Source organism: Aethalodelphis obliquidens, unplaced genomic scaffold (assembly GCF_003676395.1).
Source record: "Aethalodelphis obliquidens isolate GAN/ISIS:26980383/991018 unplaced genomic scaffold, ASM367639v1 scaffold40, whole genome shotgun sequence".
Lineage (NCBI taxonomy): Eukaryota > Metazoa > Chordata > Mammalia > Artiodactyla > Delphinidae > Aethalodelphis > Aethalodelphis obliquidens.
This window is the reverse complement of record NW_020837984.1, coordinates 16,902,085-16,926,453: the sequence shown is the minus strand read 5'-3', so window position 1 is coordinate 16,926,453 and position 24,369 is coordinate 16,902,085. Positions and strand designations below refer to the sequence as shown.

Here is a 24,369-nt window from a genome sequence, read left to right as displayed (position 1 = left end):
CCTCTTTTATTTCTTCAGTGATCTCTGGGTTATTAAATAGTGTATTGTCTAGCCTCCCTGTGTTTGTATTCTTTACATATTTTTTCCTGTGATTGATATCCAGTCTCATAGTGCTGTGGTCGCAAAAGATACCTGATATGATTTCAATTTTCTTAAATTTACCAAGGCTTGATTTGTGACCCAAGATATGATCTATCCTGGTGAATGTTCCATGAGCACTTGAGAAAAAAGTGTATTCTGTTGTTTTTGGATGGAATGTCATATAAGCATCAATTAAGTCCAACTTGTTTAATGTTATTTAAAGCTTGTGTTTCCTTATTTATTTTCATTTTGGATGATGTGTCTATTGGTGACAGTGAGGTGTTAATGCCCCCTGCTATTACTGTGTTACTGTTGATTTCCCTTTTATGGCTGTTAGCATTTGCCTTATGTATTGAGGTGCTCCTACGCTGGGTTCATTAATAGTTACAATTGTTATATCTTCTTCTTGTATTGATACCTTGATCATTTTGTAGTGTCCTTCTTTGTCTCTTGTAATAGTCTTTATTTTAAAGTCTCTTTTGTTTGATATGAGAATTGCTACTCCAGCTTCTTTTGATTTCCATTTGCATGGAATATCTTTTTCCATCCCTTCCCTTTCAGTCTGTATATGTCCCTAGGTCTGAAGTGGGTCTCTTGCAGACAGCATATGTATAGGTTTTGTTTTTGTATCCATTCAGCCAGTCTATGTCTTTTGGTTGGAGCATTTAATCCATTTACATTTAAGGTAATTATCGATATGTGTGTTCCTATTACCATTTTCTTAGTTGTTTGGGGTTTGTTTTTGTAGGTCTTTTCCTTCTCTTTTGTTTCCTACCTAGAGAAGTTCCTTTAGCATTTGTTGTAAAGCTGGTTTGGTGGTGCTGAATTCTCTTAACTTTTGCTTGTCTGTAAAGGGTTTAATTTCTCCGTCAAATCTGAAAGAGCTCCATAACTTGAAGGTTGATTACTTGGATTTGAATCCCAGTTTTAATGTTACATGATCTAGAGTAAATCAGTTCATTTTTTCTTTTTTCTCTTATAGTAGAATGGAAGTAATAATTATGCCCACTTAACTTACTTCTTCTGGTTGCTGGGAGGCGATCTAAGAAAATGAATTGTGCAGTGCTTTATAGACTTTAATTCTATACAGACAGTAGTATTCTTCCTTATCCTCCTCTCAAAGTAATTTATAGATGAGTTTTTATCTTACCAGTACTGCCTTGTTTAAGGATCTACTCTGTAAGAAAAGGAAAATAGTATTAACTAAAGAATATTTAATTTTCATAATAAGTCTGTGATTTAGAAATTATTATTAACATTTTACGGTTAAAGAAAGAGGCTTAGAGAAGTTAAGTAACTTTCTCAATATCAATAATTTTATAAGTATTTGCTCCCTGGTTTCTCTGACTTCAGTGCTCATGTTTTTTTCTTTCACAAACTAATGTAGTTTGTTAATATACTGCAACCTGTTCCAACATTCCTTTGTTCATCATGCCTAATTTTGAAACTTCTTGACATTTCAGTCATTCTTGTTCTTTTAATTGGAGTTCATTTATTTCATGCATTTGGCAATTATTTATTGCCAGGTACTATGCTAAACACTCTCAGTTTTTGATCTTAGTTTAGTCTTTATTTTGAACAGAAGAAGACAAGTTTAAAATAGTGACACTTGCTCCTATTGTTCCCCCTATATTAGGGGGAAATACAAGTTGCTTTGGGAAGTCAGGGAAGTCTTCACAGAGGAAGTGATACCTAAGCCTGTGCTCTAACATTAACTTTTTATAGAATACAGATGGCCTCTGCCATTATGTCTTTTGTTTTTGTTGTACCATCAGATTCATACTGAGCCACTCATCGTAGGGTGAATAGTCAAATTACTCTTACATGTTCTTGTTATTTTCCAGCTTGTCCAGATTATTATCAATACAACACACTTGGAGAAATCCTGTAAGTACTTGGAAGAATTCATCACCAATATCACTAATGTGCTTCCAGAGACAGTCCACACCACCAAACTGTATGGCACCACGACTTTTAAGGTGAGAAAGCCCTACATTACTGTAGAAGTGCTTCTGGTGTGCTGGGGCATTCTACCTAACATGACTTTGTTTCTCCCATAAGTCATATATGGTCTTCCTTAGAAAAAGGATTTGATTATGATTTCCTTAGGAAAACAAATTTCAGTGCTAATTTTGGGGTGTTTAAACTAAAAATGGTCTACAGCTGTGTCCACTAAATCTTCCTTATATTTCATTCATGAAAATGACTGTTTCCTCATTTGACCACCTGACAGGCAAGTATTTTAAAATATGGTCTAGAAAAGAGTGGTTGCAGCTGAAATCAACAGCAATTTAAAAATTTTAATTTAGCTATCCTTTCTTTTCTGTGTCCTGGGTCCAGTTTTTTTTTCTTTTAACTTTACATTTCATTGTGGAATTTCTGTCCCTTGCTATTGTAGTTAGCAATTTTATAATCATCTTACAAGGCCACAGGACTAGTTTTGATGCAGTGTTGGATTAAATGAAAAAATGACGCTCTTATAGAGCAAAAGAAGACTTGATGGTAGATGAGTTTCTGGAGAGTAAAGAGCCTTAGGAAACTCATTTATATTGCCATGTGAGCTTTAAATAAATATTAAGCAGGGCAATATCTTAAACTAAAATGGTAGATTGGGTTTCACTATGACTTAAGGTACAGCAACCAGAACACAGTCCATCAAAGAAAATACTGATAAGATGGACTTCATTAAAATGAAAAACTTCTGCTGTAGAAAAGACACTGTTAAAAGAATGAAAAGAAGGAGAAAATGTTTGTAAAATGCATATCTAATAAAGGACATATCCAAAATATACAAAGAATGGGTAAAAGTCAACAATAAGAAAATTAAAAAGTGGGTTTAATGTGGGCTCACTTTAAAAATGGGCAAAAGATCTGAATAGATACCACACCTAAGGATGGAGAGGGAGTTATAAGTTAAAACAACAGTGATACCATTGTACAACTCTTAAAAAGACTAAAACTGAAAACACTGACAACAAATGCTGGAGCAATAGCAGCTCTCATTCATTGCTGGTGCTAATACAAAATGGTAATGTTATTTTGGAAGACAGTTTGTCAGTTTCTTACAAGGCTAAACAGAAATAGTCTTCCCATGCAATTCACCAGTCATGCGTCTTGGTAACTATCCAAGTGAATTGAAATGTTAAGCTACACAAAAACTTACACATAAATCATTACAGTAGCATTATTCAAAATTGACTACACTTAGAAGCTATCAATATGTCCTTCAATAGGTAAATGGATAAACAAACTATGATACATCCTGACAATGGAATATTATTCAGTGATGAAAAGGAATGAATATCAAGCCATAGAAAGACATGGAGGAAAATTAACTGCACATTGCTAAGTAAAATAAGCCAATCAGCTACATACATGGTTCCCAGTATAAGACATTGTAGAAAGGCAAAGTTCTGGAGAAAGTAAAAAGATGGTTTGTTTCCAGGATTTGGGGGATGAGCAAGGGAGGGATGGATAGAGTAGAGTGGATTTTTATGACAAGAAAACTATTCTGTACGATTCTGTAATAGTGAATACATGACATTATCCATTTGTAAGTACCCATGGAACTGTACAACACAAATAGTAAACCCTGATGCAAACTGTGAACTTTAGTTAATAATAAAATATCAATATCAGTTCATCTATTGTAACAAATGTTCCACACTAATGCAAGGTTTTTTAAATAGGGGAAACAGTGGGAAGGGGATGGCGGGCAGTATCTGGAAATGCTCTGTACTTTCTGCTCAATTTTTCTTTAAGCCCAGATTTCTAGAAAATAATGTTTATTAATTAAAAGAAAACTTAGTAAAATGGGAATTCAAGGACAATATTAAATTATCATACAAGTAAGTAAATATGTAAGCAGAGAAATGCTCTTAGAACTGTGTTCATATAAGTAAACATAGTCAATGCCTATATTATAGTATGTAAATACCTGTAAAATTATGCAGCCATTAAAAAGGTGAAAATGGAGAGGCGGGTATGAGTTCGAGTAAAGTTTTGGGGGTAGAATTTATAGGACACCGTGCCTATGAAGGAATGAATGGAATCTAATATGTTGCTTAAATCTCTGCCTTGGCCTGAAATGAACAGATGAAGAGTGGGAATTATGATTATTCTTGTCCTGGACTTACAATATTCAAAGTTTCTGTGAGCCATAATGCAGGAAACAATCAGAAATATGGGTCTTTAAGAAGAAAGGGTTTGGACAGATATAGTGGAAGCCATAGGAGGTGATGAAATCATCCAGCGGAAGTGAGAGGATTAGAGGCCAGAAAAGTAAAAGTAAAACTATGTCCTGAAAGCCAACAGAGAACAGGGTAAGATGAGACTGAAAAATGGATATTGGATATGGTAGCCTGGCGGTCATGGATTACCCTGGACCAGTCCATGTTGATGGATTGTTAGATTGCAGCGTAGACTGTTTTCTCCTAAAAATGTTTTTCTTGGAGCTTTAGTCCCATAACACTTCTTAGAGCCTTTTATATGCCAGTGTAAATCAAGACTCTTTTAAACTGGGGTTCTCAGACTTAATTGATCTAGGAACTTTTTTGCTGTCATTTAAGCATTTTTCAGGACTGTTGTTAATTAGAGCATATTTTAGGAAATGTGTGCCAATCTTTGAAGAAACTTGTTATAAAGAATCTAGAAAGGTAGGATAGTAACTAGTGGGAACATACAGCATTAAATTAGAAACTTCAGGATACTTAAAATAAGCAAAGTGAAGAGACTAGCAACTATAAGAGAGGTTGATATTGCAGGAAGGGAGGTTCTTGGAATTCCAGAAGAGAAGAAAGAGAACAGGATCCTGAGAATGAGTGTAGTTTTAAACATAGGTAAGAAGGTACAGGATGCAGATAGCTGAGGGCAGTGAAGGCAGTTTCTCTATTTGGTGAATCAATATAATAATTTGTCTTGCAGATACAAAATAGAAAGGACTCTACTGAGCTTTTGAAAACAAGAAAAATTAATGGAGACTGTGATATTACTTGATATTCTCAATTATGTTACTTAGTTTGAGATGTCTCCAAGCAGAGATTTCTGCTTTGCTTATACTGGAATTTTGAATGACTATTCAAATTTCGTATTTCACAGGATGCCAGACATGCAGCTGAAGAAGAGATTTATACCAACTTAAACCAGAAGATTGACCAGTTTCTACAGCTGGCTGACTATGACTGGATGACAGGAGATTTGGGCAACAAAGCTAGTGATTACCTAGTAGACCTCATTGCCTTTCTCCGTAGCACCTTTGCTGTCTTCACACACCTTCCTGTAAGTGACCATTGCTTTTACTTTGTCCATCATATAGAAAAAAGGTTTCTTAAAATCTAGATTGGTAAAATATGTTTGTTTCTGCTTTAACTAGCCAGAAAGCTGTGGATATAAAAGCTCACACTATAATTATCATCCCTTAACAAGATTTAAAGACCTCTTTCTCATTTTCTCATTGACATTTGCATTTTGTTTATTCTGGAAATGGTTCCTAATATTATGCTACTTATATCCCTCCTAACTTCAAGGTAATTAGTACAAACATATAATGAATGCCTTGGTAGAAGTAGAATAGAAAATTAGGAGTTAGAATTTTAGATATGTATTTTTTAATTCTAGAATGTCCATTTAAATTTTTTTATATCCTCAAATTTCTGGTGAAATTCTCCATCCTTTTTCCAATTTGTCTATCTTTTCTCTATTTTCTTGAGCATATTTATCACAGACTTTTAAAAATTGAAGTATAGTTGATTTACAATATTATATTAGGGACTTCCCTGGCAGTCCAGTGGTTACGACTCTGTGCTCCCAATTCAAGGGACATGGGTTTGATCCCTCGTCAGGGAACTAAAATCCCGAATGCCTCACGGTGCAGCCAAAAAAAAAAGTTACAATATTATATTAGTTTCAGGTGTACAGCATAGTGATTCAGTATTTTTACAGATTTTACTCCAGTAAAAGTTATTATGAGATAATGGCTATAATTCCATGTGCTATATGATATATCCTTGTTGCTTATCTATTTTATACATAGTAGTTTTGTATCTCTTAATCCCTTTCTCCTGTCTTGCCTCTCCCTCTTTCCCTCTTTTCTGTTGTTTCTTGATCTTTATTTTATTTATTTCCTCTCTAATCTTTATTATTTCCTTCCTTCTGATGACTTTGGCCTTTGTCTTTTTCTAATTTCTTTAAGTGGTTGGTTAGGTACTTTATTTGAGGTTTTACGTATTTCTTGAGGAAGGCCTGTATTGCTATAAACTTCCCCCTTAGAACTGCTTTTGCTGCACCTCATAGATTTTGGAGTGTTGTGTTTCCTTTTTCCTTTGTCTCAACGTATTTTCTGATTTCCTCTTTGATTTCTTCATTGACCAGGTGGTTTTTTAGTAGCATGTTGTTTAGTCTCCACATGTTCATGCTTTTCCCCATTTTTCTTCCTGTAATTGAGTTCTAATTTTATACCATTGTAGTGGGGGAAAATGCTTGATATTAATATCTATCTCCTTAAATTTGTTCAGCCTTATTTTGTGGCCCAGTGTGTGATCTGTCCTGGAGAATGTTCCATGTGCACTTGAAAGGAATGTGTATTCTGCTGTTTTTGGATGAAATGTCCTGTAGATATCTTTTAAGTTTAACTGTTCAAGTGTGTCATTTAAGACCACTGTTATATGATTGATTTTCTGTCTGGATCATATGTTCATTGATGTAAGTGAGGTATGAAAGTTCCCTATTGTTATGGTATTGTCATCAATTTCTCCCTCTATGTCTGTGAATATTTGCTTTATATATTTAGGTGCCCCTAATATTACACTGAGTGTAATATCCTTGTCTTGTATTGATCCCTTTATCATCATATAATGCCCTTCTTTGTCTTTTGTGATAGCTTTGTTTGAAAGTCTATTTTGTCTGAAGCGAGTATTGTTACCCCGGCTTTCTTATTGTTCCCATTTGCGTAAAATATCTTTTTTCATTTCCTCACCTTCTTTGTGTATGTGAGTTTCTTAGGCGACATATAGGAGGGTCTTGTTTTTTCATTTAATCAGCCACCCTGTGTCCTTTGAGGGAGCATTTGTCCATTGATATTTAAAGTAATTATTAATAGGTATGTACTTATTGCCATTTTGTCACTTATTTTCTGCTTGTTCATGTAGTTCTTCTCTGTTCATTTTTTCTTCTCTTTGTTTCTTCCCTTGTGGTTTTGTTGATTTTCTTTAGTAGTATATACCAGAGAACTCCTAGATGTTTTCATTTTTTACAATTTGCTCTTTTCTTTTGCTGTTCTGATTGGGTGATTTACATTATTCTACCAGATCACTTATGCATTCTTCTGTATCACTTAGTTTGCTATTCATTCCTCCTAGTGTGCTTTTAATTTCAGCTGTTGAATTCTTCATTTCTGATCGGGTCTTTTAAAATACTTTCTAGTTTCTTATTAAAGTTATTAGTGTATAGATAGATTCTTTCCCCTAATTCAGTTAACATTTTTTATAACCAATGGTTTGAATTCTTCTTCAGGTAAATCGTTTATTTATGTTTCATTTTTTTTTCAGCTGTTTTTTCTTGCTCTTTCAATTGAGAACAGTTCTTCTGCCATTGCATTTTGCTTAACTTTCTCTGTTTCTATGAGTTTAGGTGAAACAGTTACCTATTGTGGTCTTGAAGGGGTGTTCTTATGTGGCAGCATCCCTATGTGTGCCCAGTGCCTTTGGTGGGAGAGCTGGATTTGGTGTGGAAACAAGTCACATCTTTCGTCAGGATGTGCTGGTAGCTATCAGCTTGGTAGGGAGTGGGGCTAGAGATGGAGGAGCTAGAGCTGGCACCAGGTGTGAAGTGGGACTTCCCCTCTGCTCAATGGCCATGACCACCCTATGAGGGGTGGGGTCTGATCCCAAATTCCTGGAGCAGAAGCCATGAGGGTCTGGCCTGGGCCAGCTCTGTTCCCTTTGTGCTTCCCCCTTTTTCCACACTGAGAGCCTTGCCCAAGTGGCAGGAAGTGCTGAAGTAAGTTGGGTCCATAGGGTCTCTTGGCCTGTGTTGATTGCAGACAGAGGTTCAAGCTGTCTCTGATACACTGCCTGTATAGGTTCCCACAATTGTTTCCCTCATAGCTGGTTACTGCCCCCGTCCCTGCTGCCCCTGCCCTGTTGTGGAACCACACTATAGAGCTGTTGTTGTCTATGTGGACTTTCAGTATCAGGAGTTGAGCTATGTTCGAGTGCTGCCATCAGAGATTTGGGCTGCTTGTGATGTTCTGCTTGAGTAAGCATTAACAATGACCCCAATCCCACCCAGGCTCCGCCCAAAGACCAGGTTGTCTCTGCATCCCAAGATCGAGTTTTCTCCCTGGTCATGACCACCCCAGATTTAATGCCCTGCTGCGACATGGAGTGAGCAGCACTGGTGCATTGGCTCGGCTCAGGCTGAGGCACGCACTGAGGCGGTTGTGGGAAACCTGGCAGCCACTAGAGCAGAACTCTTTCCACCCTGCCTTGAGGGCAACCCAGCACTCATGTGCTCTTCATGAGCAGTGTTCAGGCTTCCCACTACCCCCCTGTTAGTCCCAGTGGTCCTCCAACCAGCCAAGGAGTCTTGTCTCTCCTGCACAGGACCCCAGACTTGGGCATCCAATCTGTGGCTCTCACCACTCACTCCCCAGGGCAGGTGTCCACCCATGTATTCTTCCTGTTACTCTGAGTCACCTCCCAGGAACACAGGGCCCAACCCGGTCACGTTCTTCCCATTCTGCCTGACTACCTGTGTATCTTTCTTACAGCCTTGTTTGTACCGGATTCCTTCTGCCAGTTTCCAGTTAGTTTTCAGTGAGAATTGTTCAACATTTAGATGTATTTTGATGAGTTCATGGGGAAATGTGAGCTCCATGTCCTCTTAATCCACTATCCTGATCCTCCTCTACAGTTCTTTTAAAGACATTTATTAATGCCTATGTGTAGTTCACCTACATATTGGTTCGATTTGTTTCTGAGGTTTTGGTTTTTCGGTTTTTTTGCTGTTGTTTTCAGTCATATGGTCCTATCTCTTCCTACCATTTTTTGGTATATATTAGACATTGTCTTTAAAATATGTAGAGGTTCCAAATGATATCAACAGCCACCAGAATCAATTCATCCTTTCCCTTACTAAGTAGCTAGAATGAGTGGGTGGGTTGTGGTTTGGGCCTTATCATCTTAATCCAATCATGGATTGATCAGGGTTGAGCTTGGGTTGCAGTTGTAATGTACCTTTGGTTTACCTTTTTAAAATTTAATTTAATTTAATTTTTTAACATCTTTATTGGAGTATAATTGCTTTACAATGGTGTGTTAGTTTCTGCTGTATAACAAAGTGAATCAGCTATACATATACATATATCCCCATATCTCTTCCCTCTTGCATCTCCCTCCCTCCCACCCTCCCTGTGCCACCCCTCTAGGGGGTCACAAAGCACCAAGCTGATCTCCCTGTGCTATGCAGCTGCTTCCCACTAGATATCAGCTTTACATTTGGTAGTGTATATATATCCATGCCACTCTCTCACTTTGTCCCAGCTTCCCCTTCCCCTTCCTCATGTCTTCAAGTCCATTGTCTAGTAGGTCTGCGTGTTTATTCCTGTCTTGCCCCTAGGTTCTTCATGATCTTTTTTTTTTTTTTTAGATTCTATATATATGTGTTACCATATGGTATTTGTTTTTCTCTTTCTGACTTACTTCACTCTGTATGACGGACTCTAGGTCCATCCACCTCACTACAAATAACTCAATTTCGTTTCCTTTTATGGCTGAATTATATTCCATTGTATATATGTGCCATATCTTTTTTATCTATTCATCTGTCAATGGACACTTAGGTTGCTTCCATGTCCTGGCTATTGTAAATAGAGCTGCAATGAACATTGTGGTTCATGACTCTTTTTGAATTATGGTTTTCCCAGGGATATGCCCAGTAGTTGGATTGCTGGGTCATATGGTAGTTTTATTTTTAGTTTTTTAAGGAGCCTCCATACTGTTCTCCATAGTGGCTGTATCAATTTACATTCCCACCAACAGTGCAAGAGGGTTCCCTTTTCTCCACACCCTCTCCAGCATTTATTGTTTGTAGACTTTTTGATGATGACTATTCTGACTGGTGTGAGGTGATACCTCATTGTAGTTTTGATTTGCATTTCTCTTATGATTAATGGTGTTGAGCATTCTTTCATGTGTTTGTTGGGAATATGTATATCTTCTTTGGAGAAATGTCTATTTAGGTCTTCTGCCCATTTTTGGATTGGGTTGTTTTTTTGATATTGAGCTGTATGAGCTGCTTGTAAATTTTGGAGATTAATCCTTTGTCAGTTGCTCCATTTGCAAATATTTTCTCCCATTCTGAGGGTTATCTTTTCGTCTTATTTATGGTTTCCTTTTCTGTGAAAAAGCTTTTGAGTTTCATTAGGTCCCGTTTGTTTCTTTTTATTTCCATTTCTCTAGGAGGTGGGTCAAAAAGGATCTTGCTGTGATTTATGTCATAGAGTGTTCTGCCTATGTTTTCCTCTAAGAGTTTGATAGTTTCTGGCCTTATATTTAGGTCTTTAATCCATTTTGAGTTTCTTTTTGTGTATGGTGTTAGGGAGTTTTCTAACTTCATTTTTTTACATGTAGCTGTCCAGTTTTCCCAGCACCACTTACTTATTGAAGAGGCTGTATTTTCTCTGTTGTATCTTCTTGCCTCCTGTATCAAATATAAGGTGACCATATGTGTGTGGGGTTATCTCTGGGCTTTCTATCCTGTTCCATTGATCTATATTTCTGTTTTTTTGCTTGTACCATACTGTCTTGATTACTGTAGCTTTGTAGTATAGTCTGAAGTCAGGGAGCCTGATTCCTCCAGCTCCGTTTTTCTTTCTCAAGATTGCTTTGGCTATTCGGGGTCTTTTTGTTTCCATACAAATTGTGAAATTTTGTGTTCTAGTTCTGTGAAAAATGCCAGTGGTAGTTTGATAGGAATTGCACTGAATCTGTAGATTGCTTTGGGTAGTAGAGTCATTTTCACAATGTTGATTCTTCCAATCCAAGAACATGGTATATCTCTCCATCTGTTTGTATCATATTTAATTTCTTTCATCAGTGTTTTATAGTTTGCTGAGTACAGGTGTTTTGTCTCCTCAGGTAGGTGTGTTCCTCGGTATTTTATTCTTTTTGTTGCAGTGGTAAACGGGAGTGTTTCCTTAATTTCACTTTCAGATTTTTCATAATTAGTATTTGGAATGCAAGAGATTTCTGTGCATTTATTTTGTATCCTACTACTTTACCAAATTCATTGATTAACTGTAGTAGTTTTCTGGTAGGATCTTTAGGATTCTCTGTGTATAGTATCACATCATCTGCAAACAGTGACAGCTTTACTTCTTCTTTTCCGATTTGGATTCCTTTTATTTCTTCTTCTTCTCTGATTGCTGTGGCTAAAACTTCCAAAACAATGTTGAATAATAGGGGTGAGAGTGGGCAACCTTGTCTTTTTCCTGATCTTAGTGGAAATGGTTTCAGTTTTTCACCATTGAGGATGATGTTGGCTGTGGGTTTGTCATATATGGCCTTTATTATGTTGAGGTAAGTTCCCTCTATGCCTACTTTCTGGACTGTTTTTATCATAAGTTGGTGTTGAAGTTTGTTGAAACCTTTTTCTGCGTCTATTGAGATGATCATATGGTTTTTATTCTTCAGTTTGTTAATATGGTGTATCACATTGATTGATTTGCATATATTGAAGAATCCTTGCATTCCTGGGATAAATCCCACTTGACCATGGTGTATGATCCTTTTCATGTGCTGTAGGATTTTGTTTGCTAGTATTTTGTTGAAGATTTTTGCAGCTATGTTCATCAGTGATATTGGTCTGTAGTTTTCTTTCCTTGTGATATCTTTGTCTGGTTTTGGTATCACGGTGATGGTGTCCTCATAGGATAAGTTTGGGAGTGTTCCTCCCTCTGCTATATTTTGGAAGAATTTGAGAAGGATAGGTGTTATCTCTTCTCTAAATGTTTGATAGAATTCACCTGTGAAGCCATCTGGTCCTGGGCTTTTGTTTGTTAGAAGATTTTTAATCACAGTTTCAATTTCAGTGCTTGTGATTGGTCTGTTTATATTTTCTATTTCTTCCTGGTTCAGTCTCCAAAGGTTGTGCTTTTCTAAGAATTTGTTCATTTCTTCCAGGTTGTCCATTTTTTTGGCATATAGCTGCTTATAGTAATCTCTCATGATCCTTTGTATTTCTTCAGTGTCAGTTGTTACTTCTTTTTCACTTGTAATTCTGTTGATTTGAGTCTTCTCCCTTTTGTTCTTGATGAGGCTGGCTATGGTTTATCAATTTTGTTTATCTTCTCAAAGAACCAGCTTTTAGTTTTATTGATCTTTGCTATTGTTTCCTTCATTTCTTTTTCATTTATTTCTGATCTGATCTTTATGATTTTGTTCCTTCTGCTAACGTTGGGGGTTTTTTGTTCTTTCTCTAATTGCTTTAGGAGTAAGGTTAGGTTGTTTATTTGAGATGTTTCTTGTTTCTTAAGGTAGGATTGTATTGCTATAAACTTCCCTCTTAGAACTGCTTTTGCCGCATCCCATAGGTTTTGGGTCATCGTATTTTCATTGTCATTTGTTTCTAGGTATTTTTTGATTTCCTCTTTTATTTCTTCAGTGATCTCTTGGTTATTAAATAGTGCATTGTTTAGCCTCCATGTGTTTGTGTCTTTTCCAGATTTTTTCCTGTAATTGATATCCAGTCTCATAGTGTTGTGGTCAGAAAAGATACTTGATACGAATTCATTTTTCTTAAATTTACCAAGGCTTGGTTTGTGACCCAAGATATGATCTATCCTGGAGAATGTTCCATGAGCACTTTAGAAGGAAGTATATTCTGTTGTTTTTGGATGGAATGTCCTATAAATATCAAAGAAGTCCATCTTGTCTAATGAATCATTTAAAGCTTGTGTTTCCTTATTTATTTTCATTTTGTATGATCTGTCCATTGGTGAAAGTGAGGTGTTAAATTCCCCTAGTATCATTGTGTTACTGTCAGTTTCCCCTTTTATGGTTGTTAGCATTTCCCTTATGTATTGAGGTGCTCCTATGTTGGGTGCATAAATATTTACAATTGTTATATCTTCTTCGTCGATTGATCCCTTGATCATTATGTAGTTTCCTTTGTCTCTTGTAATAGTCATTGTTTTAAAGTCTATTTTGTCTGATAGGAGAATTGCTACTCCAGCTTTCTTTTGATTTCCATTTGCATAGAATATCTTTTTCCATCCCCTCACTTTCAGCCTGTATGTGTCCCTAGGTCTGAGGTGGCTCTCTTGTAGACAGCATATATGCGCTTCTTGTTTTTGTATCCATTCAGCCAGTCTGTGTCTTTTGGTTGGCACATTTAATCCATTTGAGTTTAAGGTAATTATCGATATGTATGTTCCTATTACCATTTTCTTAATTGTTTTGAGTTTGTTATGGTAGGTCTTTTCCTTCTCTTTTGTTCCTGCCTAGAAAAGTTCCTTTAACTTTTGTTGTAAAGCTGGTTTGGTGGTGCTGAATTCTCTTAGCTTTTGCTTGTCTGTAAAGGTTTTAATTTCTCCATCAAATCTGAATGAGATCCTTGCTGGGTAGAGTAATTTTGGTTGTAGGTTTTTCTGTTTCATCACCTTAAATATGTCCTGCCACTCCCATCTGGCTTGCAGAGTTTCTGCTGAAAGATTAGCTGTTAACCTTATGGGGATTCCATTGTGTGTTATTTGTTGCTTTTCCCTTGCTGCTTTTAATATTTTTTCTTTGTATTTAATTTTTGATAGTTTATTTAATATGTGTCTTCGAATGTTTCTCCTTGGATTTATCCTGTATGGGACTCTCTGTGCTTCCTGGACTTGATTAACTATTTCCTTTCCCATATTAGGGAAATTTTCAAATATAATCTCTTCAAATATTTTCTCAGTCCCTTTCTTTTTCTCCTCATCTTCTGGGACCCCTATAATCCAAATGTTGTTTCGTTTAATGTGTCCCAGATGTCTCTGAGAGTGTCCTCAATTCTTTTCATTCTTTTTTCTTTATTCTGCTCTGCAGTAGTTATTTCCACTATTTCATCTTCCAGTTCACTTATCCGTTCTTCTGCGTCAGTTATTCTGCTATTGATTCCTTGTAGAGAATTTTTAATTTCATTTATTGTGTTGTTCATCATTGTTTGTTTGTGCTCTAGTTCTTCTAGGTCCTTGTTAAACGTTTCTTGTATTTTCTGTATTCTATTTCCAAGATTTTGGATCATCTTTACTATCATTATTCTGAATTCTTTTTCAGGTAGACTGCCTATTTCCTCTTCATTTGTTAGGTCTGGTGGGTTTTTACCTTGCTCCTTCATCCTCTGTGTGTTTCTCTGTCTTCCTATTTTGCTTAACTTACTGTGTTTGGGATCTCCTTTTCGCAGGCTGCAGGTTCGTAGTTCTCTTGGTTTTGGTTTCTGCCCCCAGTGGCTAAGGTTGGTTCAGTGGGTTGTGTAGGCTTCCTGGTGGAGGGGACTAGTGCCTGTGTTCTGGTGAATGAGGCTGGATCTTGTCTTTCTGGTGGGCAAGTCCACATCTGGTGGTGGTTTTTGGGTGTCTGTGACCTTATTATGATTTTAGGCAGCCTCTGTGGTAATGGGTGGGGTTGTGTTATGTCTTGCTAGTTTCTTGGCATGGGGTGTGCAGCACTGTAGCTTGCTGGTGATTGAGTGGAGCTGGGTCTTGGCGTTGAGACTGGGATGTCTGGGAGATTTTCACCGTTTGATATTACGTGGAGCTGGGAGGTCTCTGGTGGACCAATGTCCTGAACTCGGCTCTCCCATCTCAGAGGCACAGGCCTGATGCCCGGTCGGAGCACCAAGACCCTGTCAGCCACATTGTTCAAAAGAAAAGGGAGAAAAATAGAAAGAAAGAAAATATTAAATAAAATCAAGTTATTAAAATAAAAAATGGAAAATAATTATTACAAATAATAAAAAGAAAGAATGAATGAAGAGAGCAACCAAACCAAAAAACAAATCCACCAATGATAACAAGTGCTAAAAACTTTACTTGAGAAAAAAAAAAAATACGGACAGACAGAACCCTATGACAAATGGTAGGAGCAAAGCTATAGAGACAAAATCACACACAGATGCATACCCATACACACTCACAAAAAGAGAAAAAGGAAAAAAATTTATATATATATCGTTGCTCCCAATGTCCACCACCTCAATTTTGGATGATTCGTTGTGTTTTCAGGTATTCCACAGATGCAGGGTACATCAAGTTGATTGTGGAGATTTAATTTGCTGCTCCTGAGGCTGCATGGAGAAATTTCCCTTTCTGTTCTTTGTCCGCACTGCTCTGGGGTTCAGCTTTGGATTCGGCCCCGCCTTTGTGTGTAGGTCGCCTGCGGGCATCTGTTCTTCACTCAGATAGGACGGGGCTAAAGTAGCAGGTGATTAGGGGGCTCTGTCTCACTCAGGCCATGGGGAGGGAGGGGTACAGAATGTGGGGCACGACTGTGGCGGCAGAGGCCGGCATGATGTTGCACCAACCTGAGGTGCGCCTTGCGTTCTACCGGGAAATTTGTCCCTGGATCACGGGACCCTGGCAGTGGTGGCCTGCACAGGCTCCCAGGAGGGGAGGTGTGGAGAGTGACCTGTGCTCGCACACAGGCTTCTTGCTGGCTGCAGCAGCAGCCTTAGCATCTCATGCCTGTCTCTGGTGTCCACGGTGATAGGTGCGGCTCACGCCTGTCTCTGGAGCTCGTTTAGGCAGTGCTCTTAATCCCCTCTGCTCACGCACCGCGAAATAACGTGGCAAGGAAAAGTCTCTAGCCTGTTCGGCAGTTCCAGACCTTTTCCCCGACACACTCCCGGCTAGCTATGGCAGACTATCCCCCTTCAGGCTGTGTTCACACAGCCAACCCCAGTCCTCTCCATGGGATCTGACCTCCAAAGCCCGAGACTCAGCTCCCAGCACCCACCCACCCTGGTAGCTGAGTACACAAGCCTCTCGGGCTGGTGAGTGCTGGTCAGCATGGATCCTCCTTGTGGGAATCTCTCCGCTTTTCTCTCTGCACTGCTGTTGCTGAGCTCTCCTCCATGGCTCAGAAGCTTCCCCCCTCCGCCACCCCAGTCTGTGCCAGTGAAGGGGCTTCCTAGTGTATGGAAACTTTTCCTCCTTCACAGCTCCCTCCCAGTGGTGCAGGTCCCGTCCCTATTCTTTTTTCTCTTTTTTTTCTTTTTTCTTTTGCCCTACCCAGGTACGTGGGGAGTTTCTTGCCTTTTGGGCTGTCTGAGTTCTTCTGCAAGCATTCAGTAGGTGTTCCGTAGGAGTTGTTCCACATATAGATGTATTTCTGATGTATTTGTGGGGAGGAAGGTGATCTCCTTCTTACTCTTCTGCCATCTTGAATGTCTCTTCTGGTTTACCTTTGTTGCTGGGATGTGGGTTTTCTGAGTTTTTAATATGAGCCTGGCACATTATTGTCTCTTCAGTACTGAGAGGACTACGGAAATTTCTCCTTTTCAGATAAACTTACCTCTTCAGCCTTCTGCTTTTTTCAATTTTAGAATTTGGCAAATATCTTGAATAGAAGTCTTACCCATGTCAGCAATTGCCCACAGGAAAAAATGTGGTTAGAGACTGTCAATATCAATTCATTACTCCCTGAAGAGCTTTCAAGCTTCCACCTGAGATTCTCATGAATCCTCCCACTAGTGAGTCCTTTTTTCTCAAACTCTGTGAGACTGCAGGAAATCTTACTTTGCTTTTGAAAGATTTTGGCTTAGACCTTTATTTTCCTCAGCTGTGTAGCTTTAGAATTCAGAAAATGTCTTGAGGAGAAAGCTGGCTCTGAGATCTCTAATTCTGGCACTTCAGCCCCATGGAAGCAACAAAAATTCAGTGATTTTTTTTTTTTTCACCCTGGTAGCTACTCTCTGCCTGGACCTAACCCAGATTCTTAGTCTGTTTCTGTTCCTAGGTTTGCCAAATGCCTCCAGGGACAGCTTCAGATCCTTAGCTCACCTTTAACAGGTCTGCCTTCTTTGCAATTTTATTCCCTTTAGTTTTCATTGCTTCCCAGCCTTCTGGTGTCTTTAAATATATGTTTTCTCTATTTTTTTTTTACTACCTTTTCTAGTTTTGGGTGGGAGTATTGGCCTGTAGAAAACTAGGTCATTTCCTCAAGCTTCATCTTGATACCAAAGCCAGAGAAAGTAGCACAAAAGACAAAACTTACAAACCAATCTCACAATTATGGATGAAAACAAATTTAGCAAGTCAATTCCAAAATATTTTAAGAAAGTAATTTAGCATTAGGATGTAGGATTTAGTTTAGAAATGCAAGGATGGTTTGATATTTAACAATCTAATAATATCACAGTACTAGGTGAAGGAGATAAAGTATATGAACACTTTTATATATTCTAAAAAGACATTGTATAACATCCAGCCTGCATTTCTGATTTTTAAAAAAAGTTACTAAAATACAAGCAATATAATATTTCAATAACATGTTAAAGAGCATCTATGTGAAATTCAGCAGCCACCATAGACTTAGCAGTGGAAACTAAAAACATTTATTTGCATCAACTTCAGAAGAATGGTGAAGATTGTTCTCACCACTGCTTTAGAAGTTTTATCAAATAACTATGGTAAAAAAAAGAATAAATTACCAATAGTACAATGAGCCATGTATCTTATCATTATTCATAGGTTATTATTGTGTGGTTGGAAAACTCAAGAAAATCAACTGAAAAATAATTAGGACCAATAATACTTTTGGTTACATGGTACACTTAAAAAACAAATCAGCTTCTCTTATGTTAGCAAACCCTCATATAAGTATTGCCTTAAAAGTGCCCTATTTGCTATTGAGGCATAAGATATAAGATCTCTGTGAGTAGACTTAACAAGTAATGTATAACACAAATGTGAAAAACATGTCACAGAGTAATTTAAAAGATACTTCATTATGTACAAATATATGCATATTATGTACAAATATATGTGTTCTAGGATGAGAATATTTCATATTGTACAGAGTTTCTCTGAAATTAATCTAACTGCAATGAATATCAAGTGGATTTGATGGTGGTGGGTTATCTTAACAAAATAATTCTACAGTTCATTCAGAGACAAAATTGGAAAATATTTGCCAAAAAAATATGAAAAAGAAAATTAATGAGTGTGGTCTTTTCAAATATAGAAAGGTTATTATGAACCAAAATAACTTAATATTCTTCTTACACTGGAATAGACTGGTAGATTAAAGGAATAGTTAAATACAAAATCTATAAATATTTCAAAGTATAAGTAAGAATTTAGTATATGATAAAGATGGCATTTAGCAATTGCTGTTACCAATACTATCTGCTCATTTGGGTAAAAAGCATATTAACTCTGTCTCATATATCAAAATGAATTCTAGATCAAATTTGTGTTCATATTTTTAAAAGAAAGAAATTATGGGGAAACCAATAAAAATATTAGCAAATATTTCTATAATCTGAAAGTGACTCACCATCATAAGGATGACACCAAAGACTGAAATCATTAAGGAAAAGGTTAATAATTTGACTATAAAAAATGATTTTTAACCAGTTAGGTTTAATGCACCTAAATGGTATTAATTAAGAAAATAGAATGTAAGATTATCAGTAAAAACAATTACAATAAATATTCCCAAAGGTTAATATCTATAATATATAACAAAATCACACATTCTTTCAAATTTAATAAGAAGATACAACTTGATGAAAAAGTTTACAAAAGTTGTATTAAGGCAGTCAGAAGACAAGAAAAATAAGACTAGTGATAACATGAACAAAGCATGTAATTCTAGTAATAAGATATATATAAATTTGTGGTGTATTTTTGCCTATAAACTTGCCAAAAGTAAATAAGAAAATGATAACGTTCAATATTTATGATTAATATTTCAGGGAATAGCTCTCCTGATACATTTCTGGTAGGTGTGTAAATGGGTATAGTCTTCTTAGTGGTTAGTTTTTCAATATCTCTCATCTTTTAAAATTTGTTTACCTTTTATCCTGCAATCACATGTATAGCAATCTAACTGAAGTAATCATAGGTATATTATAAAATTCAGATATAAATATGTTCATCATAGTGTTATCTTTTGTATAGTAAAGAGTTGGGAATAAATTAAAAGTCCAGTAACAGATTTATTAGCTAAATAAAGTATTATATATTCACATAATGTGATGTCAGTCATTCACTAAATTAATTTAGATGATATTTATTCATTTAAAAATATATTATTCATCTCTTAATTTGAAAAGCAGATTGCTTTTCAAACTGGTTGGAGGCAAAGTGAAGTTCAATGATGCTCTTGATTTTAATCCCCACATCACTCATCACCTTGTTCTTTTTTTTTTTTAATATTTATTTATTTATTTATTGGCTGTATTGGGTCTTAGTTGTGGCACTCGGGCTCCAGAGTGCATGGGCTCTGTAGTTGTGGCACTCGGGCTTAGTTGCCCGGCGGCAGGTGGGATCTTAGTCCCCTGACCAAGGATCAAACCGTCCCCTGCACTGCAAGATGGATTCTCAACCAGTGGACCACCAGGGAAGTTCTCATCACCTTGTTCTTAAATAGAGAAGCCTGGGACCTAAGAAAATAAAAAAGGGAATTCCCTGGCTGTCCAGTTGTTAGGACTCAGCACTTTCACTGCCAGGGCCCGGTTTCAATCCCTGGTCAGGGAACTAAGATCCTGCAAGCCACTTGGTGTGGCCACAATAAAAAAAAAAAAAAAAACCCCGAACTGTAACAATATGATCTCATTTTTATTAATATACATATAGGAGCATTATTCATCTATATTATATATAGTAAAAATCTAGAATTAAATACTCCCTGATTTACTGTACTCATCTTTAGTCTGTAATTTTTCCCTTTTGTTTATCTGTGTTAAAAGTATTTTTTCCTGTCATGAAATATTTATAATCCTGGCTTGGGAGAAGGTGATGTTTAGAATCATTATTCTCTATCTCAAGATTATTTTGTCTTTGATAATTAATTTATATTAAAAAAAACACTTTTATTGATGAAAGAGTTTTTTAGATGTGTTTCATATTTTGAAAGGAAAATGGGCAGTAGTATTTTGGTCATTATGTCTCCCCCAGCATTGTACAGTTATTTGAGTGAGTAAGATTTTAGAGTATCATAGGGTAAAAATGCAATACTGCAAGTCAAAATCATCCTGTATAGGTATTCTTAATATTCAAATTTCTTGTTTTTTTTATTTCTCTAGTCTTAAAATATGAAAACAACCCTCATACTAAGTGTTACTGTTCATACATGTCATATAATACAGTGGTTCCTATATATACAGGAGCTATCATATGTCAATACCATACTTACTTTAACATCCAGGCAATTTAGAAGTAGTCCTCTGAGTTAAACTCATGTTTGTCTAACTCCAAATACATGCTTTTTCCACCTATAGTGATGTGATCTTTGGTACAGGGTTATATTGTAAGTAATTAGTTGAGGGTATTTTCCTTTTTTTTTTTTTTTTTATTCTAAGCTACCATTGCTACCTAAATACTATACAGTAACCTCTCAGTGTAGATTGAGTTGATCCTACCATTCATAATCACCTTACCACTTACCATTCAGAATTGAAGTCAGAGGTAATTCACATCCCTGAATCCTCAATATGGCTTTCATAACTGCCGTGTTTTTGTCTTGTCTAATATAGAGATGTCTTTCTGAAACCACACATTCAAAAAGTAGTCATATTCACCAACTATTGTATTCATTAGAATCAAATTAGTATGATTTCTAAAACTGTCCCTTGTTCTGGTTTTCCTCAGGGAGCAAATTAGATGACTCAGCATATATGTTCATGTTCCCCAGCATGCTAGATAAATTCTTCATGGAACCTCATTTTAGTAAAATGTATTAGCAAAACAGAGCTGTGTCTAAAATTCACTCTTGTACATTATTAGCGAAAGATGAGAGAGGAAGGAGCTAGCTATTTCTGAGAAAGAACCAGAGTCATTTGTCTTTTAATAAATATAAATACTTCTTTTCATTTAAAAAATTCCCTAGCAATAGTGACTCTCTGTCAAAGAGGATTGAATGATAGGAAATAGGGATATGGAAAGAACTGTAAAGAAAACAGCAAAGACTGTCTCATTCTCTTACATTTTGAAATCCCCGGTTTTTCTTACTTCTCAGGGATGTTTTGTCACCACAATAGCGACAAAGCTAAAGGGGTATGTTAATGTGTGTGTGTGTGTGTGTGTGTGTGTGTGTGTGTGTGTGTGTGAGAGAGAGAGAGAGAGAGAGAGAGAGAGATGATATCCTAGATTACACTTTATTAGACAGTGAATGATTAGGGGAAAATTATTGAAATTTGTAACTATTTTCCCCTTGAAGTTTTGGTGACCAGGGTAGCTTAGCTCTTTTCATGAGGCACCCACAAATCATTGTAATAATAAGGTTACCACAGCTAGACTTCTAAAATGTTGCTGTATCCTTTGAATTAACAGATGAGGTAAGCACACAAGCATTTTATCAGGCTCCAATTGTATAATTTACAGTTGCATGCATAGCCACTCATTTTGCATGCTCAGCATAAGAACATACTTTTGAGAGCTTATCCTTGTTATTCTGATAATTATCTTTCAGAAATGCTTGAGAGAGAGGAAATACTGTCTCAAGTAACAGACCCAGAGGAGGGAATCTTGAGTTAGTTTTCTTTGTCTGCTGTTAATGTTAATTTATATGACCTGGGGCAAGATCTCTCTTAACCCACCTTGTTTTGCCTTAGTTTCTTTGTCTGAAAATACAGTGATACCTGTCCTTGGTCATCCTTCCTGGGCAGTTACTTGATGGCTTATCTTTAAGGGAAAATTATTTTCTACATACAAGTTCCTGAAATTTTTCCTGTCTAAAACCCTTTAAAAACAGACATTTCTGGTGGCACACCATTTAATTCTGTGAACTGCTGCCATCTCAAGACTAACCAAATGATTCTGCTATTTAGAAACTGTCAGTGACTTCCATTAAGTACAAAATCTGCTCTGTAACCATCAAGACTTTCCATAATACGACCCCCACACTACCTTTTTGTCTTTGTCTCAGTTTTCTATTAGCCCAAGACTGAAGTATTGCTGTTTGTCAAGCACACTCTACTGTTTTCTACCCTTGGTGTTTTTTCGTGCTTTTGTCTACTTTTACTGCTTCTGCCCCTTACCTGTATCTGTTGAAATCTTACCCATCCTTCAAGGCTCATTTGAAATCCCACACCTTCCATGAAGTGTTCTCCAGTTCACTTAACCAGATGTGACATCTTCCTTTTCTGTGGCACTCCTTTTACAGCACTAGCCTAATTCAGTCTTGGGTGGGTTGTGTCCTTCATTTGTGTGCTTACTTCAAGAAATGGGAGAGTGGTAATTAAGATGTATGTGTGCCAGATGCTTTACATGTGTTATATGTCATCCAGTTAATGAAGACTCAAAATGCCTCAATCAGATAAGTTTTACATTTTAGTAATGAGAACATGAACTCAGGGAAGTAATGTACTTTGTAAGAGATACAGCATATAGGTGTCAGGGTCAGGATTTAAACAGATTTATTTGAATTTAAAACTTTTCCATTTTACCATCTTACCTACTAGACTGATTGCCAGATGTAGGGCTGAACTCTGGATAGATGGAGATTTTGTCTTATTCATCTCTATCTCTGTGTACAGTTCAGCATCTCCCATGAAATGGTACACAGTAAGTTTTTGTAGAGTTCTTGTTTTGAATTATAAAATAAGTGAATTCCTACCTGGGGATCAAAAACCATTTTGGGATCATATACATTATTAAAAGTAATCATTTAATTATTAAAAATAAAAGTCATAAACTATTATTCTGAGATAAGCACCAAAGGTTTGTTTGGGTTAAAATTCTAAATTGGTCTTTTTCCTTCCATATTCTCTCTTGCTTACCCAAATAAAGAAGGTAATTGTTTTTCAAGTGACAGAATTTTAATTATAAAAATGCCTTGCATTTGTGTATTACTTTATTATATTCAAACTTCTTTTGCATATTCTCATTGTCTCATTTGGTTTTTTAAACAACCTCTATGATGTATGAATAGTTATTATTTTTCCTTGTGGACAGATATGGAAACTGAGACCTAAAGTGGTGTTGCGGAAGGTCAGAAAATGAATCATTAGTAGGGGTAAATCTTAGGTTTTTTTACTCTGAGTCATGCTTTCTCCACCATATAAAACTGTCTCTCAATATTTAATAATAGCTACTATCTTTTGAGTACATATCATGTACCAGGTACTATATTAAGCATGTTTTCTGTGTGTGTGTGTGTGTGTGTTTGTGCGTATGAATTTGTTGCAAGGAATAAATGAGAATGTATGTATATCATATATGTACGTGTATATATATATGTGTAGACATGTATTTTTTTCCTCTGTTGGAGCAAAATTTACAGATTTACTGATGATTTCTCTGTCTATTGAGAAATTGTTCCCTTTTTCTGTGCGGTTAAGATTTCAGTTATTTGAGCTGCATAGAGTACTTTGAAATAAAATTAGCTCATTATTAGTGTGGTATTGGAGTTGTGAGTTCAGTTAATCACTTACATCCCTTAGGAGTTTCATATTTCTACAGAGGTATCTTTGTATGAGCTATTACTTAGCACTTTCCCCCCATAAAACTACTATTAGCAATAGCCATAGCCGTTGTTTCCGGTAGTATTCAGCCAGTAGTCCTTTGCCCCTTTAATGATATTGATCGCTGGGTTATCTCCTGCTCTTATAATTATTAAATAAAAGAGTAAGAAAGTTTGAGTCCAAATACTAATCCTTCTAATTCTTTATTTGGTGATGAGATAAAGTAGAAAATAAGGAGAATCTAGAGCTTAAAGGACTATAAAATCCTACAACTTTAACGCTCCATATCTGATATGCTGTTTAAGAGTCAGAGATACCAGTGAGAACATCTTGGATACTGCTGTATCTGACCATCTTAATATCTTGGATACCTTTATAAAATGGAAAGGAGGCTGCTCTGATTTTTCTCATTGGTGCTGGGGTAATGGGAAACTGGATATTTTCTGAGTACAAAACAATTATTTCTATATAGCTTATAATAGCAAATAATTAAAAACAACCTTAATTGTATAATAGGTAAATGGTTATATAAACTATAATACTGTTGCTCAATGAACTATTATGCATTTATTAAAATGAATTTTATGAATATCAAATAACATTGCAAAATATTTATAATATAATGTTAAATGA

The 24,369-nt window shown here is 36.4% G+C and overlaps 1 protein-coding gene across 10 annotated transcripts in view; it reads left to right on the top strand.

The window, feature by feature from the left end:
* EXOC6B (exocyst complex component 6B) overlaps positions 1-24,369 on the top strand; it is a 696,544-nt gene that overhangs the window by 415,632 nt on the left and 256,543 nt on the right. For all 10 annotated transcript variants that reach the window (XM_027131993.1, XM_027131994.1, XM_027131995.1 and 7 more), the window contains 2 exons: positions 1,926-2,060; positions 5,179-5,358. In XM_027131993.1, coding sequence (XP_026987794.1) covers positions 1,926-2,060; positions 5,179-5,358 — 315 coding nt within the window. The remainder of the gene's footprint in view (positions 1-1,925; positions 2,061-5,178; positions 5,359-24,369) is intronic.